Raw genomic sequence first — 21,740 nt, forward strand, 5'->3', positions numbered from 1 at the left:
TATATATATATATATATATATATATATATATATATATATATACACTATATAAATGCCTAGTGGTGTATGTGGGAAAAAAAAAAAACAAGCTGCAGCGCCACCTGCTGGGCAGAGTTATACACTGACCTATATATTTCTTGAAGGAGAAGTGACAGTTGGGAGTGGTTGCCGGGGGTGACAGTGGGGAGTTTTTAACACCTTAAGTAGCTTGATGAAGGATGTGGCGATGAAGATGAAGGATGAGGTGATGGAGAAAAATGATGAGGTGGTGACGTGGACAAAACCACGTTAAAAAAGGGCGCTTGCGTCGGGAAGTAACGCTCTTCCCCTGAGGAGGCCTGGGCTAGGCCCAAATGCATGACAAGAACCTTTCTAACACCTTAAGTAGCTTGATTTGACTAGAATGCATGAGTATCATGCACGGGTTAACTGTGTGTGTGTGTGTGTGTGTGTGTGTGTGTGTGTGTGTATGTATGTGTATATGTGTGTATATATATATATATATATATAATGTGTGCCTTTGTGTTATAGTATAAATGTGTGTGTGTGTATGTATAGAAACATATAATATATAAAACCTTTTTTATTTTTTCACTATTATGTTTGGATACATGTTAATCAAACCAATTCTATCATAAAATGAATATTTATTTATCTATTTAATATTCACCACCTACTTGTAACACACTCTCGTGCATGATGACACTATGCTCTTAATTTTAGATCTTAGGGGCCCCCCTTTCTTAAGTGCCCCAGGCCCCCTCAAAGCCTTAATCCAGCTCTGCATGTAGAGCCTGTGTGATTTAAGGAGAGCAAAGCAAAAAAAAGAGTATCTTTGCACCTTGGCAAAACCATGTTGCATTAGAGGGGAAGGTAAAATTAAAATGTGGGGAAAGATTTATAGTTGAGTTAGGGCATGTCCTAGATCGACTTTAAATTTCAGTGTAACAATAAAGCTATCAAGTATTTGTGTGCTGCATGAAAAAGCAGCCAGTATTTTCCTTACATGCAAAATAATAAACTAATTTGCACCCCTTACATTGTAACATGGTTTGCCCAGGATCAAATTTACTGCTTTTTTTTGTCTTGCTGTCCTTTATGACTCGGGTCCGTAGTGTTTTTCCATCTTTCCCATTTCATCTAGTTTACTACATATTTATTATAATGCACATTTTAGTACATATATATGTTTCTTGTATTCATTAAAATAACATTCCTTATTTAGTCTTTGGTGGAATTCAGTTACTTATAATATACTAAGCAATGTTCCCCCACAATCCTGTAGTTCCAAAATGGCTCGGACAGTCTGATGGACACTCCTTTGCTACTCAGTGATGTTGTTGTTACCAGTCTCTCATTATTTTTCTTTGGCATGAATACAAAACATTCATAGAAGGGGTATAAACACTGCTGCCGGTAAAAGAGCATTGGTAGTAGCAGAGAGAAGAGTGTCACTGGACTGTTTTGATACTTTGGGAGACCAGTTAGAAAACATGGTTCTACTTAGCTGTAATGTAGACTCCCCTCTTATCCATCACAATTCACTGAACTGCACCCAAAATATTTTTGGCTTTTTTATGTGGAGATGTTATTTAAGCTCATTACAAATTTCTAGTTGATCATTCATATTTATAAGTTTTTGTTTTTAATAGTTACATTTTCACTAACCAATAACTGTGCAAACGGTGAAGGCCGTTTTCTCATGACGACAGGGCGTTATGGAAACCAGCTTCAACTGGAGATGGCAGAAACGTACGATACATTCAAGATCAGAACCAGAAGAATTTGGGAGGCATTCAAAGCATAATATATCAAGACAAACTTATGACAACTCTTTGAGAAATATAGACTAATTTCAACAATCATCACAGATATCCATTGCATTCATGAATTCACCTGTCTGTTCATCATTATTTGCATCCAAGTATTGTTTAAAGTACAAATCAACTACAATCTAAACTGTCAACATTGATCTCTCAGATAGCAAAGTACTCGAATGTCTTGTGCTAAATGTATGATTTTCACACAATTGCATTTTGGACAAATTTATCCACATACTACATTAAAAAAAACAAATGGATGGGTGTATAAATGGCTATAACATACCATGAGGAATATTTAGTGTAATATTTAAGATGACTTGATTTTTTTTTTAATTCTGTAATGGCTGCATTGAAGATATGGGATTTGCTGCTTCTTAGACAAATCTATGGTACAGTGATGGGTTGATCTAGACCTTTGGTATTTTTTTCAAATAATGTAAAACCCAGATAAACCAAAATTAATCTCCTCCATTTGACAAGGATGTAACTTTTCGTTGTGACTCTTTACTACTACTAAATTGATTTTAGGGTTATGAAATATATATTATGGAATGGATTATGGCAGAAGTTGACATTATTTATATAACTTTATGTTGGCCAAAAATAGTTGAATAACATCAAACATTGGATAATAATTTTATGACCATTTACAATATGATTTTCTCCACAAGATATCTCTAACAGGCAGGATCAATACATGTGGAGTTGTCTGAAATATATCTATGTATTCGCTAATTAGATTAAATTGATTTTTTTAGTGGTGTCACAGAAACAAGTAAATCAGCCTTATTACATAATGAAGCACCACACCAATTCCAACTCTAACCTGGATACGTATCTCCTTTGTCTACCTGAACTACGTGGTGTTCCTGACACTCAAGCACAAATATGCTAATGCATGAGCTGCCTGCAGTATTTGTGTTTATAAAAACTCTGCACTTACTTTGCCTGTTATGTGCCAGCATATATAGTGGCTAAACACAGCATTCCTAATGTCCTTGTTACACAGGTTCACACTAGCTGCTGATAAATATCTTATTTCTGAACCATGATCATTTTAATATAATATATAAAAATGATACAAGTCTTTTACTTTGTTGTTAAATCACCCCCTATCATATATTGAACCATTTTGCACAAATAACCTAACTTTGATTGGGATGGAAATTTTCAATACTATGTTTTGTTTTTTTTAACTGAATTATGTTAATATAATTTTGATTCCTAATCCTAATGGAGTCTTGGGGTGTAAAAGGAATATTTTTTTTCCCTTTATCCTGGAGGGATATGAACTGTCCACAAACTGTGCGTCTGGAAATGTTATTTAAGACATAATAGGAAATGTACTATCATTTTTTTATGCTGTTCTGCAAAGAAGCTTACGGAATTGGTTGAAATAGTACCTGCTGCTGGGACATCAGGAATTGTACCAATGGTGCCCTTAAGATGTACATTTTTTATGTAATTATCAAAGCAAAGCAAATTTATTTCTTGATGGATTCTAGTAAGGATTTTTTATCATACTGTAAATATTTGATATGTACTGTAAAGTTATGGGCTTTATGGTGTTTAAACCAAAAACTGGTAGCTTTCATTTTGATAACTTGATAATTTTGTATATCAATTGATTAGTGCCATTTCTGCCTTTGTGTAATTTCACATTTAGAAATATGATCACATAAGTGGTGTATATGCCTGTATGACATTTTAAAGGGGATGTCCATCTTCAGATGACTTCAATTTGTTGGCATGTGCATAGCCCCTTGAAAATGAGTAAATTAATTGTTTTACATTTTCTGGCTTTTTTTTCTGTATTGTTACCAAAGGTTTTATATTATGATTCAGAGTTATTTGCATTCTCCTTGGATATGACACAATTGCACAGATGGAGAGCATGTACAGCGTAAATAAAGTCATCTGAATGAAGAAAACTTAAGCAAATTTAACTAGGTACGCAATGTCGGCTTTGCAACCAAATCCTTGCGCTTCATACTATGACATATACAGTAGATTTAATAAGTTGTTTCTATTCTCAAGTGCTGTTGTTTTAGAACAGTGCGGCTATTTTTTTTTGTTTAACTTTGTTCTTGAGAAAACAGCGTTCTGTTAAGAGGATGTTTCTGCCCCTTGTGTTTTCAGTCGCATACATATATTAAAATATATTTGTTTACAAAAGAGTTTCCATCAACTTTGTGTAAATCTTCATTGTATGTGCTAGGTACAAATAAACATGAAACTGTTTGAAAATGCGCAGCATTCCATTCTTATTTATGTTATGGGGGTGTAATACTAAAGGGTTCCTTCATTACATTCTCATTCACTATTTACTTAGAGAGAACTTATGTCACAAAGTAGTATATAAGCTTGCTTAAGTCAGTAGTGATTCCAGTAGCATGCTTGTGTCATAAGTATGTCACTTAGCCAGTGACACACTCTGCTTCTCAGATTACTGCACTGAAATGCATTGTACATGTGTACTGCTTTATACTATTACTGCTGAAAGTTTATAGTACCTCAGTTTTTTTTTTTCCTCTGGATAAAACAAGACAAGCTGATTGTAGTAACCTCTTGATGGATGGCTGGACAACTGGTCAGAGACCTAGAGCCAAAAAATATCTCTAGATATCGCAAAAAATTAACTTTACCTTTTATATATGTGTGCATATGCACACACATACTGCACACATATATATTGAAAATATAACAATTTACACTACCTAATTAAACGAAAAAGAATATATCTAACATTGCCAAAAATAATCATGAAATCAGCACAGCTCTTACCTTCGCTGCTGTGTCCAGAAGGAGGAGTGTTCAAAAGGTACTTACACTCTCTTCACAGGAGCTCGTCCTGTTTCTGTATCCACAGTCGCTATGGAGGAAACTGTTGTAGTGGGGATTTAAAAAAACAAAACAAAAAGTCATAAATGGCCAACATGCAGCTCAACCCTTTTACACATGCCTTTTACATACACATCATCAGACCTCTCCACATGCCATCAAATCTACCCACATGACCAAGAAATGCCCCATACATGCCAATAAGCCCCACAACATGCCCCATACATGTCAATCATATCTCTTCACATACAATCAGATCACACATACCCCTTACTTACCTATTGCTCTGCCCACACTTAGCAGCTGGATCCCGTGCAGAGGAAGGACGGAGAGAACACTACATGCTCTCCTACTCCTTCCGTGATTGACTGTGACACTCTGACCTCCCTGCGTTGTAAAGAGAAGGTCATGTGATGTGGCTGTCATTTGAGAAGCTGAACATTTTCTGATCTGTCGGTGAAGCATTATGCTTCATGATGCTCGTAATGAGGAGCCACAGAGATCAAAGAGCCGCATGCTCTAGAGCCACGGGTTGGCCACCCCTGTCTTGATGTATAAAAATAAGAGGAAATAAATGGATAGAAGCTTGATACCTTTCATTACTGTATATAATGTAAATGAAAGGAAAATCATATTAATTGAAGAAACATTGGAGCATTCTCCATAGACACCCTATACTTGGGCCACTGCCCCCCCATTTAACCAGATTTAGGCAGGAATTCAATTAGCCGCGGTGTGTCTCATAGACATTCTGGAGATGCTCCGCGGCAGAGATTTTGACAGTGTTTTCAACTGACACTATTTAAACATTATTTACAGTCTTATAAAAATAGTCAGGTTCTGGGCGCTTGTAAAGGAAAGATATATCAATTTAATATGGATAGGTCCACAATACGCTCCGGCCGGAACGAGACAGCTTAGATGTGTTAAACAATTAACATGCATCAATTGACACTGCCGAAAACAATGATAATGGTAAAAAACACTATAAACTCAGTGTGATTGAAAATATGGTTAGAGTGCACTTGCAAGCTACTAAAATATGAAATGACAATTGATATGAACTGCAAAAAGGGAATGTAAGGAAATATAATGTCCAGAGTTGTAAAATAAAAATGTTGGTGATGATGAAAAATGCAAGCAAAAATGAAATTGGTAGCCGTTACTCACATGAAGCAGGGATGTCTGGCTGTATATAATGCAGACAGGCACTTAGTAGCGGTCCCAGAGTCTGTGCTGATGAGGTTAGATATAACGTTGATTTTAATGATAAAAAGCACCCAGCAGAATGCCAATTTTTAAAACAAGAATGAGGAAGAAAGTTCTTCTAGTTCCTAAAGGGAAATCCTCTCCTTCTTGTTGAAAGAAAAAATGATCCCGCTCAAATAGCGTGTGCACGCTGCGGGATATCTTCGTGTTGAGATTAAATGTATGGATATCAAAATGCCTCCAATAATGGACAGGTACCCAGCAGAATATAGGTGGTGATGATCCAAATGTAGTCCTCCTAATCCCCAACGTAGTCTCTCTCTTTCTCATAAAGTTGAGGCTAAACAGGGGAAGCGGTAGTGCCACTACGGATGAGCGCATACACGCTACAGGCTGGTCTCCGATGTGGATGTCTGTATATGGTAATGTAAGATGCTAGCATGCTAGTAAGTTGAATAAAACTGAGTTGAGGGACAGTCGCCAACGCGTTTTGCCCGGTGGCAATGGCCAGTGGGCTTCCTCAGGGATAGTAATGTCCAACTGGTCTTCCTAGCCAGTTTTTAAAGAGATCCGGATGTGCCAATCAGCCAAGAGGCAATGGAGTAATTAAGTAATTAGTGAATAAATCTGAGTACTGGTGATTGCACAACAATCCAACAGGCATGATGGAAAAAAACAAAAGAAAACGATAGTGCACTAGTTGCAAAACAAAAAAGAGCATGTTTGAACATATATAGAAAAATATATATAAATAGATCTGGTTGCATAAATATTAATAGGTGATGTACAAACCCATAACCACCCTTCCTTTCTTCACACACTGAATCTTTTACACAGAATAAGGGGGAAGGGAAGATTCCAGTCCCTCAGCTGCGCAGCATCACACATACACTGCACAATGTTTCTCCTATTTAAATACATTTACAATGCACAAATTATATGACTTTGAATTTCAACATCAAAAGTACCTGTTACAGGGAAGGTAATTTTGTTATAAGTCTGCCTTATGCAAATGCTCAAGTTACTTAATAACCATTAAACTATTTTTTCTATACATGTGACTAGCAAGTAACCCATCAGTAAAAAATTGTTTTTAACTCGTTTTAATGACAGATTCACAAAACAAATAATGCTAGTCACAATATTTACACTTCCTGTCTGGGTCCTTAATTTTGCAGCATTCCACATTTTAAACATTTCTTTACTCTACAATAATTCAGACTTGCCTCAAATTTACAGCTCCACATATATTTCAATTTTACAGATCTCTTAACTTTCCTGTGGCACCTTAAACAATCTCTTGGGGTTTGATCTCAATACCCCTTTTGGTATTGTCACATTACCACTTGCAACACTCTAGTTACTCCATCCACACATGTCAATTCCTTTACTCACATCTGCCATTTCTGCACATTCAGGTTCATAAATCAATTCCTCCATGGTTTACAGCTACATTTCACATTTTTCTCTTAAGTTATGTTTATCAATATATTTTGACACACTCTTCATGTGTTGTATCTTGGATCAAAACTACCATCTTTGGTCAAACCAAACTTCTTAAACAATTCATCCATTCCTACACAAAACTTCTTGCCATGGATATATTCTATTATGTCCAAAGGCATTCCTGGAACATCAGATTCTGTACTATTATTTCCCATGGTCAAAATACCTTATGACCTAGTCAAAATTCCTTATGACTTGAAACAACAATACAATCTGGACCCGTACCTGGGTCCCAAAAAATTGCTTATCAAATTGTGTATCTTATAGATTCCAATGCAATGACATTAAACTTTGACAATCAAATTTTCAAAGAACAACAGATAATATGTAAAACATACCTTAAACAAAATGAATATTAAAGTTTTTTCCTCTGATTGGCTTTTATGGTTCATGAACAGTGACGCACAGACCAGGCTGGACTGTAGAAAGACAGAGGCAGCAGAAAATTGCTGACCACGATTTATTCATCTGTGTCCCTCTCTGATTCGACGATCATTCTATGGGTCACTGGGCGCTAACCATCTCGGTGGGACCTCCAAAGAAATGTCATCCAACGTATGCTATCCGTAGATTGATGCCGAGCTTATACACAATAAAAGGAAATCTTCCTGCATGCATGCATTACGATCGATAGGAGAATAGAATATACACAACACCATCTCTTCTGTATAGAATCTGCTCTGTTTAATGCATACCAGGTCACACATTTTTATAGTACTTCTGAAGAACCTGTTCATGTGCAAAAACAGTTGATGAATCACAAGATCAGTTTCCTAATAAGCCTGCAGTTGTACTTATGGTGCAATTTTCCAAGAAGTTTGAAGGTAGCACATTATTTGTAATTAGCTAATTCTACAAATGCCATCTTTACTTCTGCTTCTAACATCCTCTGCAAAACTTTTTGCAAATTCTAAAATATATACATATGTCCCTGAGCATATTAAAATGTGAAGCATTCTTAAAGGTACACTACATTTCATATAAAATACATTGTCACACTATTAAACTCTAAGGGCCTGATTCATTAAGGTACGCAAAACAAACCTAATGTGCTTTTAAAAAAAAATGCATGTAATTTGGGCATGCACATGCCCTTACCGTACAGTAACTTCGTGCATACGCCCACTCACTCCTCCATTCTGCACCTGAAATCGTAGGCTGCCAGATGTGATCTTTTCATTTGAAGATTAATTGAATGAACTTGCATTCACTGAGTGTGACTGGATCACTTATAAATAACTTCTGGTATAAATTTATTTAAAGGAAATAACACAGGGTGCTTATTTATAGAATTGCAAATGTACTTATTTTTGATAGTGTGTGCATGTTTGTAAAGGAGATATCTTTATTTCTGAGACCAGGGGAAGAAATGTGTTTGTTTTAACTTTGCTAGAGGAAATGCATTATTTCTGAGGTGTATTTCTGATACAATAAGCCTTTGTGAGGAAGTCTTTTGTGTATCTTGGAGTAGGGAAATGACTTATTTGGGGTTTTGTAACTTTCTTTGGGAATGTGTATTCTGCAGCTGTCTGAAGAAAGGACCCATGTTAATCTCATGTTAATTAGAACTTTTCATGTGTGAGGGTCCAGCACCTGAAGGCAAAGGAAAGTTTAAGACTTGCTACTAGATTTCCTGCGTCTAAAACAGGATGCAGGAAATAACAATATCAAGGAAGAACACGGGGGTGTGGTCGCACACAGACGGGACTTATAGTCTATTTATTCATAGCAAAATGTTGCATTCCAGAATAGACAGGGTGCACTTTCGTTCGTTCTAGACATAGAACATATAGAGAAAGGGGAGGAAAGAGAAACATGAAAGGCACTCCAGTCCCAAAAATAAATGTCAAATTTAATTGTAAAACTTTACTTTTATTATGTTGCATTAAAAACAAGGGAAAAGCAGCGAAACTTTTTTTAAAAAATGTAAGTAATGTGTGTGTACTGTATTAAAACATAAAGAGCACCCGGCAGCAGTACAGGGTAATAGTATCTTCACTCAAGTGTCAAGAGAGTAGCTCCCAATAATATATTATTCTCTCTACTGGGTTTAAATCATCGAATCTCTTGTTTCTATATATATTGATACAACTGATCTCCTATTATCAATAAAGAGGTTGTTTTGACAATAAAGAGAAAAAATCTCTCAGAGTGCGTTTTATTGCTTAGATCCGCTTCCAGATCTCATTGGATTAAATCATATTATCTGGATTGGTGTGTCATTAATTTGTCAAGTACATTTGTAAAATAATGTGTAGTTATCATTGGTCTCATATGTATACAGTGCTTAGACTTTCACTGATGTAATTCACAGATTCTCAAAAAGAGGAGGGGTTTCCCCCAGGTTCTCTATAGTACAATAGATCCCTAGCGGAAAAGTGTAATTATACATGAGTTACATAACATCCAGGATTGATAAGCGCATAATATCTCCGCTCACGTGGGCTGGTCCGTGAGTTTAGTTCTAGTACTTCCTGGGCTACTCATATAGTTACAATAATCCCCTCTGGGGTCTTAGTAATGACATGTGAATGTTCATTAATATCAGATGTTCAATACATATTACGAGTACGAGATGATTTTTCCCACTGATGACTTGGATAAACATTTTCCCTTTTTTGAAAATATACGTGTAATTTCCCATTTGAAAAAATTCATATGTTATCCAATTAAATTTGATCTATAAATATCCATTTATCTATCTGGTATACTTGTATGTGCTATAGGATTAGGATTATGTGACCATAAGGGTACATCTTCTGTGTACTGGGGGAACCAATTACCAGATGTTGCTAACAATTCCTCTTACTGTAGGAGATGGAAAATATCATCTGGCCACTTGATATGCCTTTTTTTAAAACGATAGTGGGTGATTTATAGTGTAAGGGATATAATCTAAACGTTTTTCAATATTTGGCATCTACTATCTATTTTCAACAACAGATGGTACTCCACAATGATATTTGGAATAAATATTCCACCTTTTGAGATAGAACGTGTGGAGTTTATCCATATCTCCTTATTTGGTAAAAGGCTCGTACAATAATATACTCCAATCCTCATTCTTAATATTTAGCAACTACCCTGTACACTTATATATATGTTAAAAAACAAATATAGATGTACCAAGATGATTTAGGGACATGTATCATGCACTGACTTTGTCTTACCTATTAAGGAAAGAGATCCTTTCCCTTCGCTTTCTTCCCTTGTCACTATTTTGTATATGGTTAGTTGTGATTGGCTGATACAGCTGTCAATCAAACAGGCGCAAGGTGATAGGATGAACTTAGGATATTAACCTCCCGAGTAGGCTTCTCGGGTTGCTACCTTGAAAAAGCTATGTGCGAAACGTACGTCGGGGTAAAGTGGCGTCATTAGGACGTCACTCACACTCGACAGAACATGCAGGCACTGTATCTCCTCTTCTTAGTATCGCTACAAGATTGTGTGAATGGCGTTATGTGTGCGTTCACTGTAGGTCTGCATAAATTATATAGAGACATGTCCTCTTAGAATGAATTACTATAATTATTTAGGCAGTCCAGTATCGCTACAATTGTATGAATGGCGCTGTGTGTACACTTGCTGTAGATTCGCAGAAATTATGTAGAGACATTTTCTCTTAGAGGGAATCACAACAACTACATAGGCAACTTAGGGGAACATTAGGACTGGACTAATGAACAACCCACGTGAGCGGAGAAATTATGCGCTCATTAATCCTGAGTATTATGTGATTTGCTCATGACTACATTCCCCCGCTAGGGATCTACTATATTACTAAGACCCCAGAGGGGATTATTGTAACTATATGAGTAGCCCAGGAAGTACTAGAACTAAACTCACGGACCAGCCCACGTGAGCGGAGATATTATGCGCTTATCAATCCTGGATGTTATGTAACTCATGTATAATTACACTTTTCCGCTAGGGATCTATTGTACTATAGAGAACCTGGGGGAAACCCCTCCTCTTTTTGAGAATCTGTGAATTACATCAGTGAAAGTCTAAGCACTGTATACATATGAGACCAATGATAACTACACATTATTTTACAAATGTGCTTGACAAATTAATGACACACCAATCCAGATAATGTGATTTAATCCAATGAGATCTGGAAGCGGATCTAAGCAATAAAACGCACTCTGAGAGATTTTTTCTCTTTATTGTCAAAACAACCTCTTTATTGATAATAGGAGATCAGTTGTATCAATATATATAGAAACAAGAGATTCGATGATTTAAACCCAGTAGAGAGAATAATATATTATTGGGAGCTACTCTCGACACTTGAGTGAAGATACTATTACCCTGTACTGCTGTCGGGTGCTCTTTATGTTTTAATACAGTACACACACATTACTTACATTTTTTTAAAAAAATTCGCTGCTTTTCCCTTGTTTTTAATGCAACATAATAAAAGTAAAGTTTTACAATTAAATTTGACATTTATTTTTGGGACTGGAGTGCCTTTCATGTTTCTCTTTCCTCCCCTTTCTCTATATGCAGGAAATAACAGCAAGTTTTAGGATATCACAGATAAGTGTAAATATTAGTTTTGCATTGCATGTAAATCTATGTTTGGGAAAACAAATTGCATCCCGATTCTAAAAATAGCTCAGACCGCAGGGGGCTGGCTTACCCTGTGAGGCTGTGTCCAAATCTGTATAAAAAGCACTGTCTTGTATTGAAAATTGTTCTTTTTGTTTCACCTGACCTGCTCCCTGGTACCTTCAACCAGGTGATCAAATAAACATCACTTGCTTCAAAGACCTGCTTGGAAACTTCTCTATCCTGTGACCTGCAGATTCGATCCAAAATCGAATCCATTCCCAGCTGTTTCTGAGGTTTGGACCCAGCATCCAGTACCACCGCTCTGCCCGCTACCCAGCAGCTCTAGCCAGTGTGATGATCCAGGGGGAATCCATCCACAACAACCCTGATCCATAGGAAGAGGTCAGGAGTACCAGCCCAGGTACACCAGCAACGGGGTACACTCGCAGCGTCAGTTACCCAGAAGAAACCCGGTAAGGAGTCCAGTGGTTGCAACATTTGTAAGCTCCTCCTACTGCGGTTAGAAGGTGCATTTGAGATACCGAAAGGGAACGATGGCTAAGTAAGCCCAGCTGGTTCCCAGCAACAACAGATAGGATGGCATAGGCGGTTCATTCTGTCACACTGGCGTATAGTCCATTTCTGGTCATGCACAGTGCAATTTAATGCTAAGTATTCTATGTATCTGCATTTATGTTCTTTATGAATCAGACCCCAAATGTCCAATAGACAGTTGTGCTGAAGAGTTTATATTGGTCAAATCCACACTTATAAAATACATGCTGTGGCCACTGTCTTTTTCTTCCTGTTATTGTAAGGGGAATTGCATTAGAAGGTGCAAATAGTAAGATTAAAAATCTTTGCAGGTCCTCAAGCATCGTATCATATGTGCTTTTTGAAAAGCATGTGCATTAATATTGAGTTAGACGCCCTCCCCCGTTCTGCTGCTATAACAGCATTCATTCTTCTGTGAAGGATTTCCTCTAGATTATGAAATTTGGCTTCAGGGATCCATATCCATAAAGCCACAAGAGCATTAGACAGCCAGACCTTCTCCCAGCCTGCATCGCAGTTGGAAGTCCAATTTATCCAAAAGGTGTTCGAGGGCATGGAGGTCAGGGCTCTGTGCAGGTCAGTCAAGTCCTTCATACCAGACTCATTGTCATGTTGAAAAAGAAAAAGGCCATCTTCAAACTGATGCCACAAAGTTGGAAGCACACAATTGTCTACAATGTCATTGTATGCTATAGTATTAAGGTTTCCCTTTCCTGGAACTAAGGAGTCCAGGCTGTTGAAGTCATTTTTTTGCTTACCAAATAAACGTCCAATGCGTTTATTGTGGTTCCAAAGCTCAAAGATATTTAATTGCAAAATATAGCAGGATTTTCAGCAGGCCATTATTACGCATGAAAGATATTACAATAAATAGGAAAGTATAAAAATACTGAATACATTACATCTCCTCTAACGCTTTATCCAGGACAAGATAAATTCATGTTGTCTGTAGTCAGGATCAGAGAGAATAAGAACAATGGGCTAGGGTGCTTATATGTAGCTTGAATTGGCATGAACAGTGATGATGACACGAATGCACAGGCATCACGTCTAGGGGTCTTCATAGGTTCAGGATTTAGGACAGTCCAGTATAATGCAAGTCATAGATCTGTTCAAACGATGCCCTCTATGGGTGGGGGTCAAATTCTTCAACAGTGGCTTACGTGTCTTCACACCGAAAAGCTGGTTTAAACTGGTCTATTAGCCTTACAAACAGAATAACATTTTGACCATTTATCCTTTATCATTCATAACTTGCATACGCAAGGTGCGATCGCTTAGCCAATTGTAGCGGATGTCTGGTGGTAATGTGCAGATAAAAATGACACTAAACATGGTACAGTTCCTATATCCTGAGCCTTAGATACTTTTAATATATTATTATTTATGTATAAACAATCTACATTTTACTAATAAATAAATGTGGAGGGGAACCTTAATAAATGTGTATTTACAAGTGTATGTGCAAATGTAAATGTGTGTTAATCCGTGCGATTGCGTCATAATACGTTAAGTATTAATTGCAATCACACAGTAAAACAATATTAGTCAATCTGGTTTACTTCATCCAAATTTTTGACTTCCACAGCTCCACCCTTTGATAGTGCACAAAACTATCACCTTAAAATTTTTATTGCAGGATCTCAGTAGTACGTTTCATTCTCTCTAATGCATGTATGACCACACTGTCTGTGGATATCAGTCAGGTTACTATAAAAGAAAGTCAAAATTCTAAATACCATTTTCTTTTCTCATGGAACATATAAGTTTGGGACTCGGAGTTAACCTTTTGTATGCCCTTCACCCACATATGTAATATATTATCTGGAAGGATACAGGGTACGATAAAATATGTAACATCAATATAAAATATTTTACTAAAGTTCTTCATGCCTAGCATGTTCATCTGTCCGAAACATGTCTTCGCTTATACGACATTTAAATAATACATTTTTACCAATAACATCATTCTATGTCCGTTAACAATCTCATTTATGATCTCCTTCAACCTTTTTTAGTAAATACACACTAATAATATCAACAGGTTTTTAATCAACATTTGTGGGGCTGGCTATTGTCTGTTCATTTTGCCCAGTTTCCCAATACTCAAATTTCTTTGTGCGTGAAACGGTGATTGGCCTGCCGAATATTGGGAGACTTCAATCTAAGGGACCTACCTGTATTACCTTTCCCCTACTGGCCTCCCACCCCACAATTTGGGTACCTCAGAAATATTTAGTGGAAAGGGAACTAGTCCTACTTAATATAATCTGAGGCACATGAGAGCACACCCAGCACTCGTTTTGGTCTAAAACCTTACCCACCCAAGAACGATAATCATTCTCATAGATGCCCGCTCGAGTCCAAATTATTACTGGACTGGCATCGCTGGATGCACCTCTCTTGAACTGTAGGGTCAAAGTACTTAACAGACACAATAATACTCAGACAATAGTCCCTCACACTGTCTCCGAGCTCCAAGGTTAACAAATTTTCCTTTTACCCCTGAATTGAATAGAGTAATTGGCTGGACCGATAGTGCTAACGACTTCTCCTTCATCCCCACCTCCTCAATATCACCACCTGAACCAGCCTCTGTTACTTGTTTATCATTGAAGGAATTTACTGTCCTGAAAAAAGAATGAGATGAGAGAAACACTGGACAGGGAAAAACAGAAAAAAACTGTTGCTCAATGCTAGATAAGTCTTTGCAAAGTATTTGGCTCAGGTGTTGTTAACTGCGATCTTGGGTCTCCCGGAACAGATTCATGAGTGTTGTTCTCGACTGTAATTTGAACCTTCTCCAGGTGTCGACTCCTCTGCAGTGGGTGAAATAGGTACAAGTGTCGCTGCTACTCCTAGGGATGTGATGCTGGTCGTCAACACTTGGTATCTGTCTGTCAAACAACTTGAGCGTAGGAAATTACAGTCCATAACATACTCTCCCAGTCCAACTTCACAACAGTTAGTATAACATATCAGGAGACAGTGTTTTGAACGTCCTTTGTTGCTGTCTCACTATTTGCTTTTCTTTACAAGATCTTGAACAGTCTCTCCATTATAAACTCATCTCAGGGAAAGTCAAAAGTATTTTCAAAAGGGTAACAGGTTTAAGAGGCAGCTTAGGAGTGATTCTGTTAGTGGGGAGGACTAGTGGCCAAAGCTACCAGCCACTCCAGTCAAGTTTCAACCATCACTCTACTCAATTCGTTCTAGATAGTACTGTTTACTCTATTTTCCTGCTGGTTTGTGGCTGATCAAAAGTATGTAACTTACTATTACTGCCCATACGTTGTACTCATTATTTAAAAGTTATTACGAGTAAAGTGATTACCCCTATTACTTTCTATATAACTCTAAGGATACCATATCTACTAACAAAAATCTTGAATGACACAGCAATATTAGAAACATTTGAATAAACCTTTACCCAGATATATTTCGTCAGTACACAAGTATATACTTGAGAATCCTGCAAGGTGGCAATTGGATGAAGCTAATTTGTTTTACCTGGAGAAAGTCCATCTGTAGGAGGGGTATGAGATGGCTCTATTGGTATTGTCTTACTGACATTTTCTCTCAATCAAGTAAGACAGGACATTGCCTTCCTACTATCCTGAGAAGAAAAATCTGATGCATACCAATATGCTCTTACCAGCTTGCACATACCTTCTTTACCCAGCTAAGTCAGACCATGTGCTGCTTCAGCTAGGCCTGGAAGATACACTCTGGGAGCCACAGGCCTACCTTGTCCATCTCTCCAGTGTCCAGAGGACTCCTGACCACATCCCTTCACCTGCCAGACCGCATTTTCCTGCAGGTAACACAAATCTTATATTTTAACTAATCCATGTGTATTTACAATTTAAAAAAACAAAAAAAACATTGATTTGTTGGTTCTCATATTTAAACATGCTGCTTACTTGAGAGCTCCGTCTGCCTTGTTATTAAAGTCATGTGTGTAAGCTTTAACTTAAATAACAGCTACTTCGGTTGGTAACTGTGTCACTGTCACAAGTCCTTCATATAATGTGAGTGTGCTACTCATGTACTGCTATTGTCATAAAAGTTCCTCTGTCGCCTCAACGTCGCCCCATCCTAGAAAAATACTCAAAAGCAATGTATATCAACTGATTTACCCTCTGCCAACTCACATGCCATTTTCAATCCCACAAGTTCAGCTACCTGGCTAAATGAGGAGGGTAAAGGGGTCAATTTATAGCACCTTTGTCAATTATAACAATATTCAGTACATGTCTATCTATCTATGAAAAATATAAAACATGAACATTTTACATTTTCTAAAGGGATTCACTTATGTCAGGTCTTGTGGCAAAAATCTTAATCAAATGTTCCACACAGAAATGCATATCTGTATATCTACCTAATTCACCTTCAACTAGTCTCCTGTCTCCTTCCACCCTTTGTGCATCTAGAGGCACGGCACACTTTATACCCTTTCCTCAGGAGACAAAAGGCAGATACTACATGCAAGCTATAACACATGAATCACATTTCCACAACAAATCTCCTGCTTAAAATCAGCAGCTTCTATAAGCATAAAAACAAAACCTTTAACTACCTTTGTGACTGTCAGTGTAGTGTGTGTGTACCCCTAATTCTGTCCGTTGTCAAAAATGTCTTAGCCTGTGGGTGAAACAATTTCTCCAATATTGGACCTTTGTCTGGTATGGCTGTGATCCATCCCCTTGCCACCTCATATCCTGTTACCGAGAAATGCATGAACAAGTCTTTTTAGTTTCAAGCACTGATGATATAAACAAATCAGGACACAGCAAAGCTATTTTTCATACTGCACTCCTTATTTTTTTGAAAACAGTCATGCCAGACATATATCTTAAAATATTGAAGTTGCCTATAACCCTTTGGGACAGTGTCTACGTATTTTGTATCTCTTTATAAGAAATGAATGAGATACTGACAGAGATGTAAAGATTGAGAAATAGGACAGCAAAGAATAATAACGAAATGACTTCCAAAAAAACAGAAAAGTAGAAAAGGAGATTTACAACAAGATGACAGTTGGATTGGGTACTACGGGGAATTGGCTCTCAACTATTCCACTAATCCCCTTGACTCTTACCTAATCTATGACCTCTCCCCCATCCTTATTAAATTTAACAGGGAGTTACATCACCTGTCCAATCCAGTGTCGACCATCGTTGGCTCGTATGGAACCCGGTATCTCTGATATACCTTGCGATAGACTCGTGATTATAATAGAGAAGTGCATACTCTGTATCTTTCATGTGTGTCTTCCTGGAATACATAAAAACAACATTAGAAGCAGAGTATATACACACTTAACTTATTTGGTTGAGATTTATTATTTAAAATTATCATGGGCCATCGCAGTTAGAACAAAGTGTGTTACAATGACACATTAACTTGTCTTTTAAGGGAAAATTTTGTATTTCTCCTGCAATCCCCATAATTACTAAATATATCTCTGGCTGTTCTTGTCTACAATAGAGAAAAATAAAACAAAGTTAGTATATGAAAAACATTTTCATTTCTTTGCTTTCAACAGAAAAACAAACACAAAACAAACGAAAAAAAACAAAAAACCTCAGACTGCATTCATTCCTTGGTGACAATTGTTTCTTATGCAGAAAAAGCCCCTAGCAACTATTATCTACGGTCTTTTGCATTCTTCTTTGGTTATATAGCCTAATTGCAGTCAGGGCCAGTTAACTAAGACCATTTGTCTTGACACAATGGCTATCTCTCACCTACTAATAATGGAATAGAAAGAAAGGCTTCTACAGACTGTTTGAAAAACAGGTCTCACAAGTTTCAATTACTACCTTCTGGGTTTTTTTTTCCACACAGCAAGAACAAACACAAACGAATATATACATTTAAGGTATTCATCTTTAAACCTGAACAATTACACACTTAATACAGATTATAAATTACATTTGCTATTTTTATAAATTGTTTTTTTTATTATTTTATTTGGTTTATACTTTCTTGCTTGCGTTCTCTTGTCTCCGCTCAGCAACTCTATTTTCCGCTATGCACGCTATCCTGCTACATGCTCCCCTACTGTTGCCACAATTTTAAACAGTCCACTTAATCCTCACTTTTCGCAAACAATTTTATCACTAACCTTACTTAGTACCTCTTGATAAATATTACCAACCATGGAAAAGGGTTTCACACATTAATCGGTCATCTTGACCCACTGATTACAGTAGTTACCTTTACTGTATGTCATTGCATACATAATTTTACTGTATGCTTTTTTACTGTATGCCACTGCATACTTACCTTACACTTCTCAACCCTGAAAGGTCCTAGTGCAACGGGTGCCTCGGTTATCTCACGCATTTACCGCTACAATTTAAATGAACCTGCCGGACCACCTTAGACCTGAGTCTCTGACATGTAGGCCATCTCATGCGTTTGTTTTGGCACCCCTTTGGAAGTAAACTCCTCAAAGCCTCACAGCACCAAAACTCCCGCTAAAGATTAATCGGCTGTGGATGTATTCTCCAACTCCCCACGTCCAACACTTAACAGTGCGTACATGTACACAACGAGGTCCCTACCACAGAAACTGGGAGAACAAAAATATCAACCTTGCAATATCCTAACTTTTCCAGCACAGCAAGCCATTATTATTATTATTATTATTATTAATATTTATTTATAAGGCGCTACAAGGCATCCGCAGCGCCGTACAGAGACAAACAAAATCACAATACAATGGGAGACAGCACAGTACAGTAAACACAGCAACTCAGTACGCTCAATGCACAGCTAGAGAGGGCGGGGAAGGGGAAGGGAGGATCCGAAAAAGACGGGGCCCAAGAAGGGGGGCGCGGAAGACAGGGAGACCCCCAGGGGGGAGGAGGGAGCGAAAGTGGACGTGGGGTGGAGGACCTTTGAGGAGGAGGGCTAAGTAGCTGGAGAGCAGAGTTAGAAGTGGTGGAAACAGGAGGAGAGATGGCCCTGCTCAGAGGAGCGTACAAAAGGGGAGGGGTGGACAGACAGAGAGACGCAGGGGAGAGAGGGAGAGTAGGGGGATGGAGGCAGAAGATAAGGTAGGAAATGGGAGACAGAAAGGCTTTAAGAAAAAGGTGGGTTTTTAGGGCCCGTTTGAAGCTGGACAGATTAGGGGAAGTTCTGATGGAGGGAGGGAGCTTGTTCCAGTGGAGGGGGGCAGCGCGGGCGAAGTCTTGGATACGCGCGTGGGAGGAGGTTATAAGGGGGGGAAGAGAGGCGACGGTCAGAGGCAGAACGGAGAGGGCGGGATGGAGCATGAATAGAGAGGAGGGTGGAGATGTAGGGCGCAGTGGAGTTGGCGAGGGCCTTGTAGGTGAGTGTGAGGAGCTTAAAGAGGATTCTGAAGGGGAATGGGAGCCAGTGAAGGGCTAGGTAGAGGGGGGAGACAAAAGAGGAGCGGCGAGAGAGGAAAATAAGCCTAGCTGCAGCGTTAAGGACGGATCGAAGGGGATCGAGATGAGAGTGGGGGAGGCCAGTGAGGAGGAGGTTGCAGTAGTCCAGGCGGGAGATGATCAGAGAGTGGATAAGGCATTTGGTGGCATCATGGGAGAGGAAGGGCCGGATGCGAGCGATGTTCCGCAGCTGGAAGCGGCAGGATTTAGCAAGAGAGAGGATGTGGGGGCCAAAGGAGAGAGAGGAGTCGAGGATGACACCAAGGCAGCGAAGTTGGGGGACAGGGGAGATAGAGGTGTTGTCGACAGTGATGGAGAGGTCAGAAGGGGATGGGGTATGAGAGGGAGGAAAAACTATGAGCTCAGTTTTGGCAAGGTTAAGTTTGAGGAATCGAGAGGACATCCAGGAGGAGATGGCAGAGAGGCAGGCGGACACCCTAGAGAGGAGGGAGGGAGAGAGATCAGGAGAGGAGAGGTATAGTTGAGTGTCGTCAGCGTAAAGGTGGTAGCTAAAGCCGAAGGAGCTGATGAGTTCACCCAGGGAGGAGGTGTGTAGAGAGAAGAGTAAGGGTCCCAGAACAGAGCCCTGAGGGACCCCGACTGGAAGGGTGGATGGGGGGGAGAGAGACCCAGAGGTGGTGACAGAGAAGGAACGGTGAGTAAGGTAAGAGGTGAACCAGGACAGGACTGGGCCGGAGAGGCCGAAAGACTGGAGGGTGTGAAGGAGGAGGGGGTGGTCAACGGTGTCAAAGGCTGCAGAGAGGTCAAGGAGGATGAGAAGGGAGAAGTGGCCCCTGGCTTTTGCAGAGAGGAGGTCATTGGTGACTTTAGCCAGGGCAGTTTCAGTGGAGTGGAGGGGGCGGAAACCAGACTGGAGAGGATCAAGGAGGGAGTATTCAGAAAGGTAGGAGGTGAGACGGCTGCAGACGAGCCTCTCAAGAATTTTGGAGGCAAAAGGGAGAAGAGATATGGGGCGATAGTTCGAGAGAGAAGTGGGGTCGAGATTAGGTTTCTTAAGAATGGGGGATACGAGAGCATGTTTGAAGGAGGAGGGGAAGATGCCAGTGGAGAGGGAGAGATTAAAGAGGTGAGCGAGGTGGGAGCAGGTGGTGGGGGAAAGGGAGCGAAGAAGGTGGGAGGGGATGGGATCCAGGGGGCAGGTAGTGGGGGGGAGGATAAAATGAGAGAGTGGACTTCCTCGCCGGTGGTGGGACGGACGGAAGGAGTGGAGGGGAAGGTGGTTGGGGGGGAGGACAGAAGAGTGGGAGGGGTGGAAGAGAGAGTGGAGGAGGAGATTTCAAGTCGGATGGCCTCGATTTTAGAGAAGAAGAAGGAGGCGAAATCAGAGGCAGTCAGGGAGGAGGGGGTGGGGGGAGGCGAGGGGACCAAGAGAGTGCTGAAGGTGGCAAAGAGGCGGCGGGGGTTAGAGGACTGGGAAGAGATGAGGGATTTAAAGAAAGATTGTTTAGCGAGTGAGAGGGCAGAGCTGTAGGATGAAAGGATGAATTTAAAGTGGAGGAAGTCAGCCAGGGAGCGGGATTTTCTCCAGTGACGTTCGGCGGAACGGGAGCATTTTTGGAGGAAGCGGGTAAATTTGGAGTGCCAGGGTTGGGGTTTGGAGCAGCGGGGGTGGACGGAGTGGGCAGGGGCGACCGCGTCCAGAGCGGAGGTGAGGGTGTGATTGTTGGGGCAGGCCTGGGAGGAAAGGGGAGAAAGGAGGGTATCGAGAGAGGAGGACAGAGAGGCAGGGTCAAGAGCATCGAGGTTGCGTATGGACAGAGTAGGTTTGGGCAGGGGGGGGGAGCAGAAGAAGAGGAGAGAG

General features: G+C 39.5%; 1 protein-coding gene across 5 annotated transcripts in view; it reads left to right on the plus strand.

The window, feature by feature from the left end:
• EPB41L4B (erythrocyte membrane protein band 4.1 like 4B) overlaps positions 1 to 21,740 on the plus strand; it is a 359,971-nt gene that overhangs the window by 200,605 nt on the left and 137,626 nt on the right. The window contains exon 16 of one of the 5 annotated variants that reach the window (XM_075212807.1): positions 1,692 to 4,072. The exons of the other annotated variants lie outside the window; for them this stretch is intronic. Coding sequence (XP_075068908.1) covers positions 1,692 to 1,839 — 148 coding nt within the window. The 3' untranslated portion in view covers positions 1,840 to 4,072. Of the gene's footprint in view, positions 1 to 1,691; positions 4,073 to 21,740 lie in introns of those variants that run through there. 5 annotated transcript variants of the gene reach the window in all.

The sequence above is a fragment of the Mixophyes fleayi genome, chromosome 5 (assembly GCF_038048845.1).
Source record: "Mixophyes fleayi isolate aMixFle1 chromosome 5, aMixFle1.hap1, whole genome shotgun sequence".
In the NCBI taxonomy this organism is placed as follows: Eukaryota; Metazoa; Chordata; class Amphibia; order Anura; family Limnodynastidae; genus Mixophyes; species Mixophyes fleayi.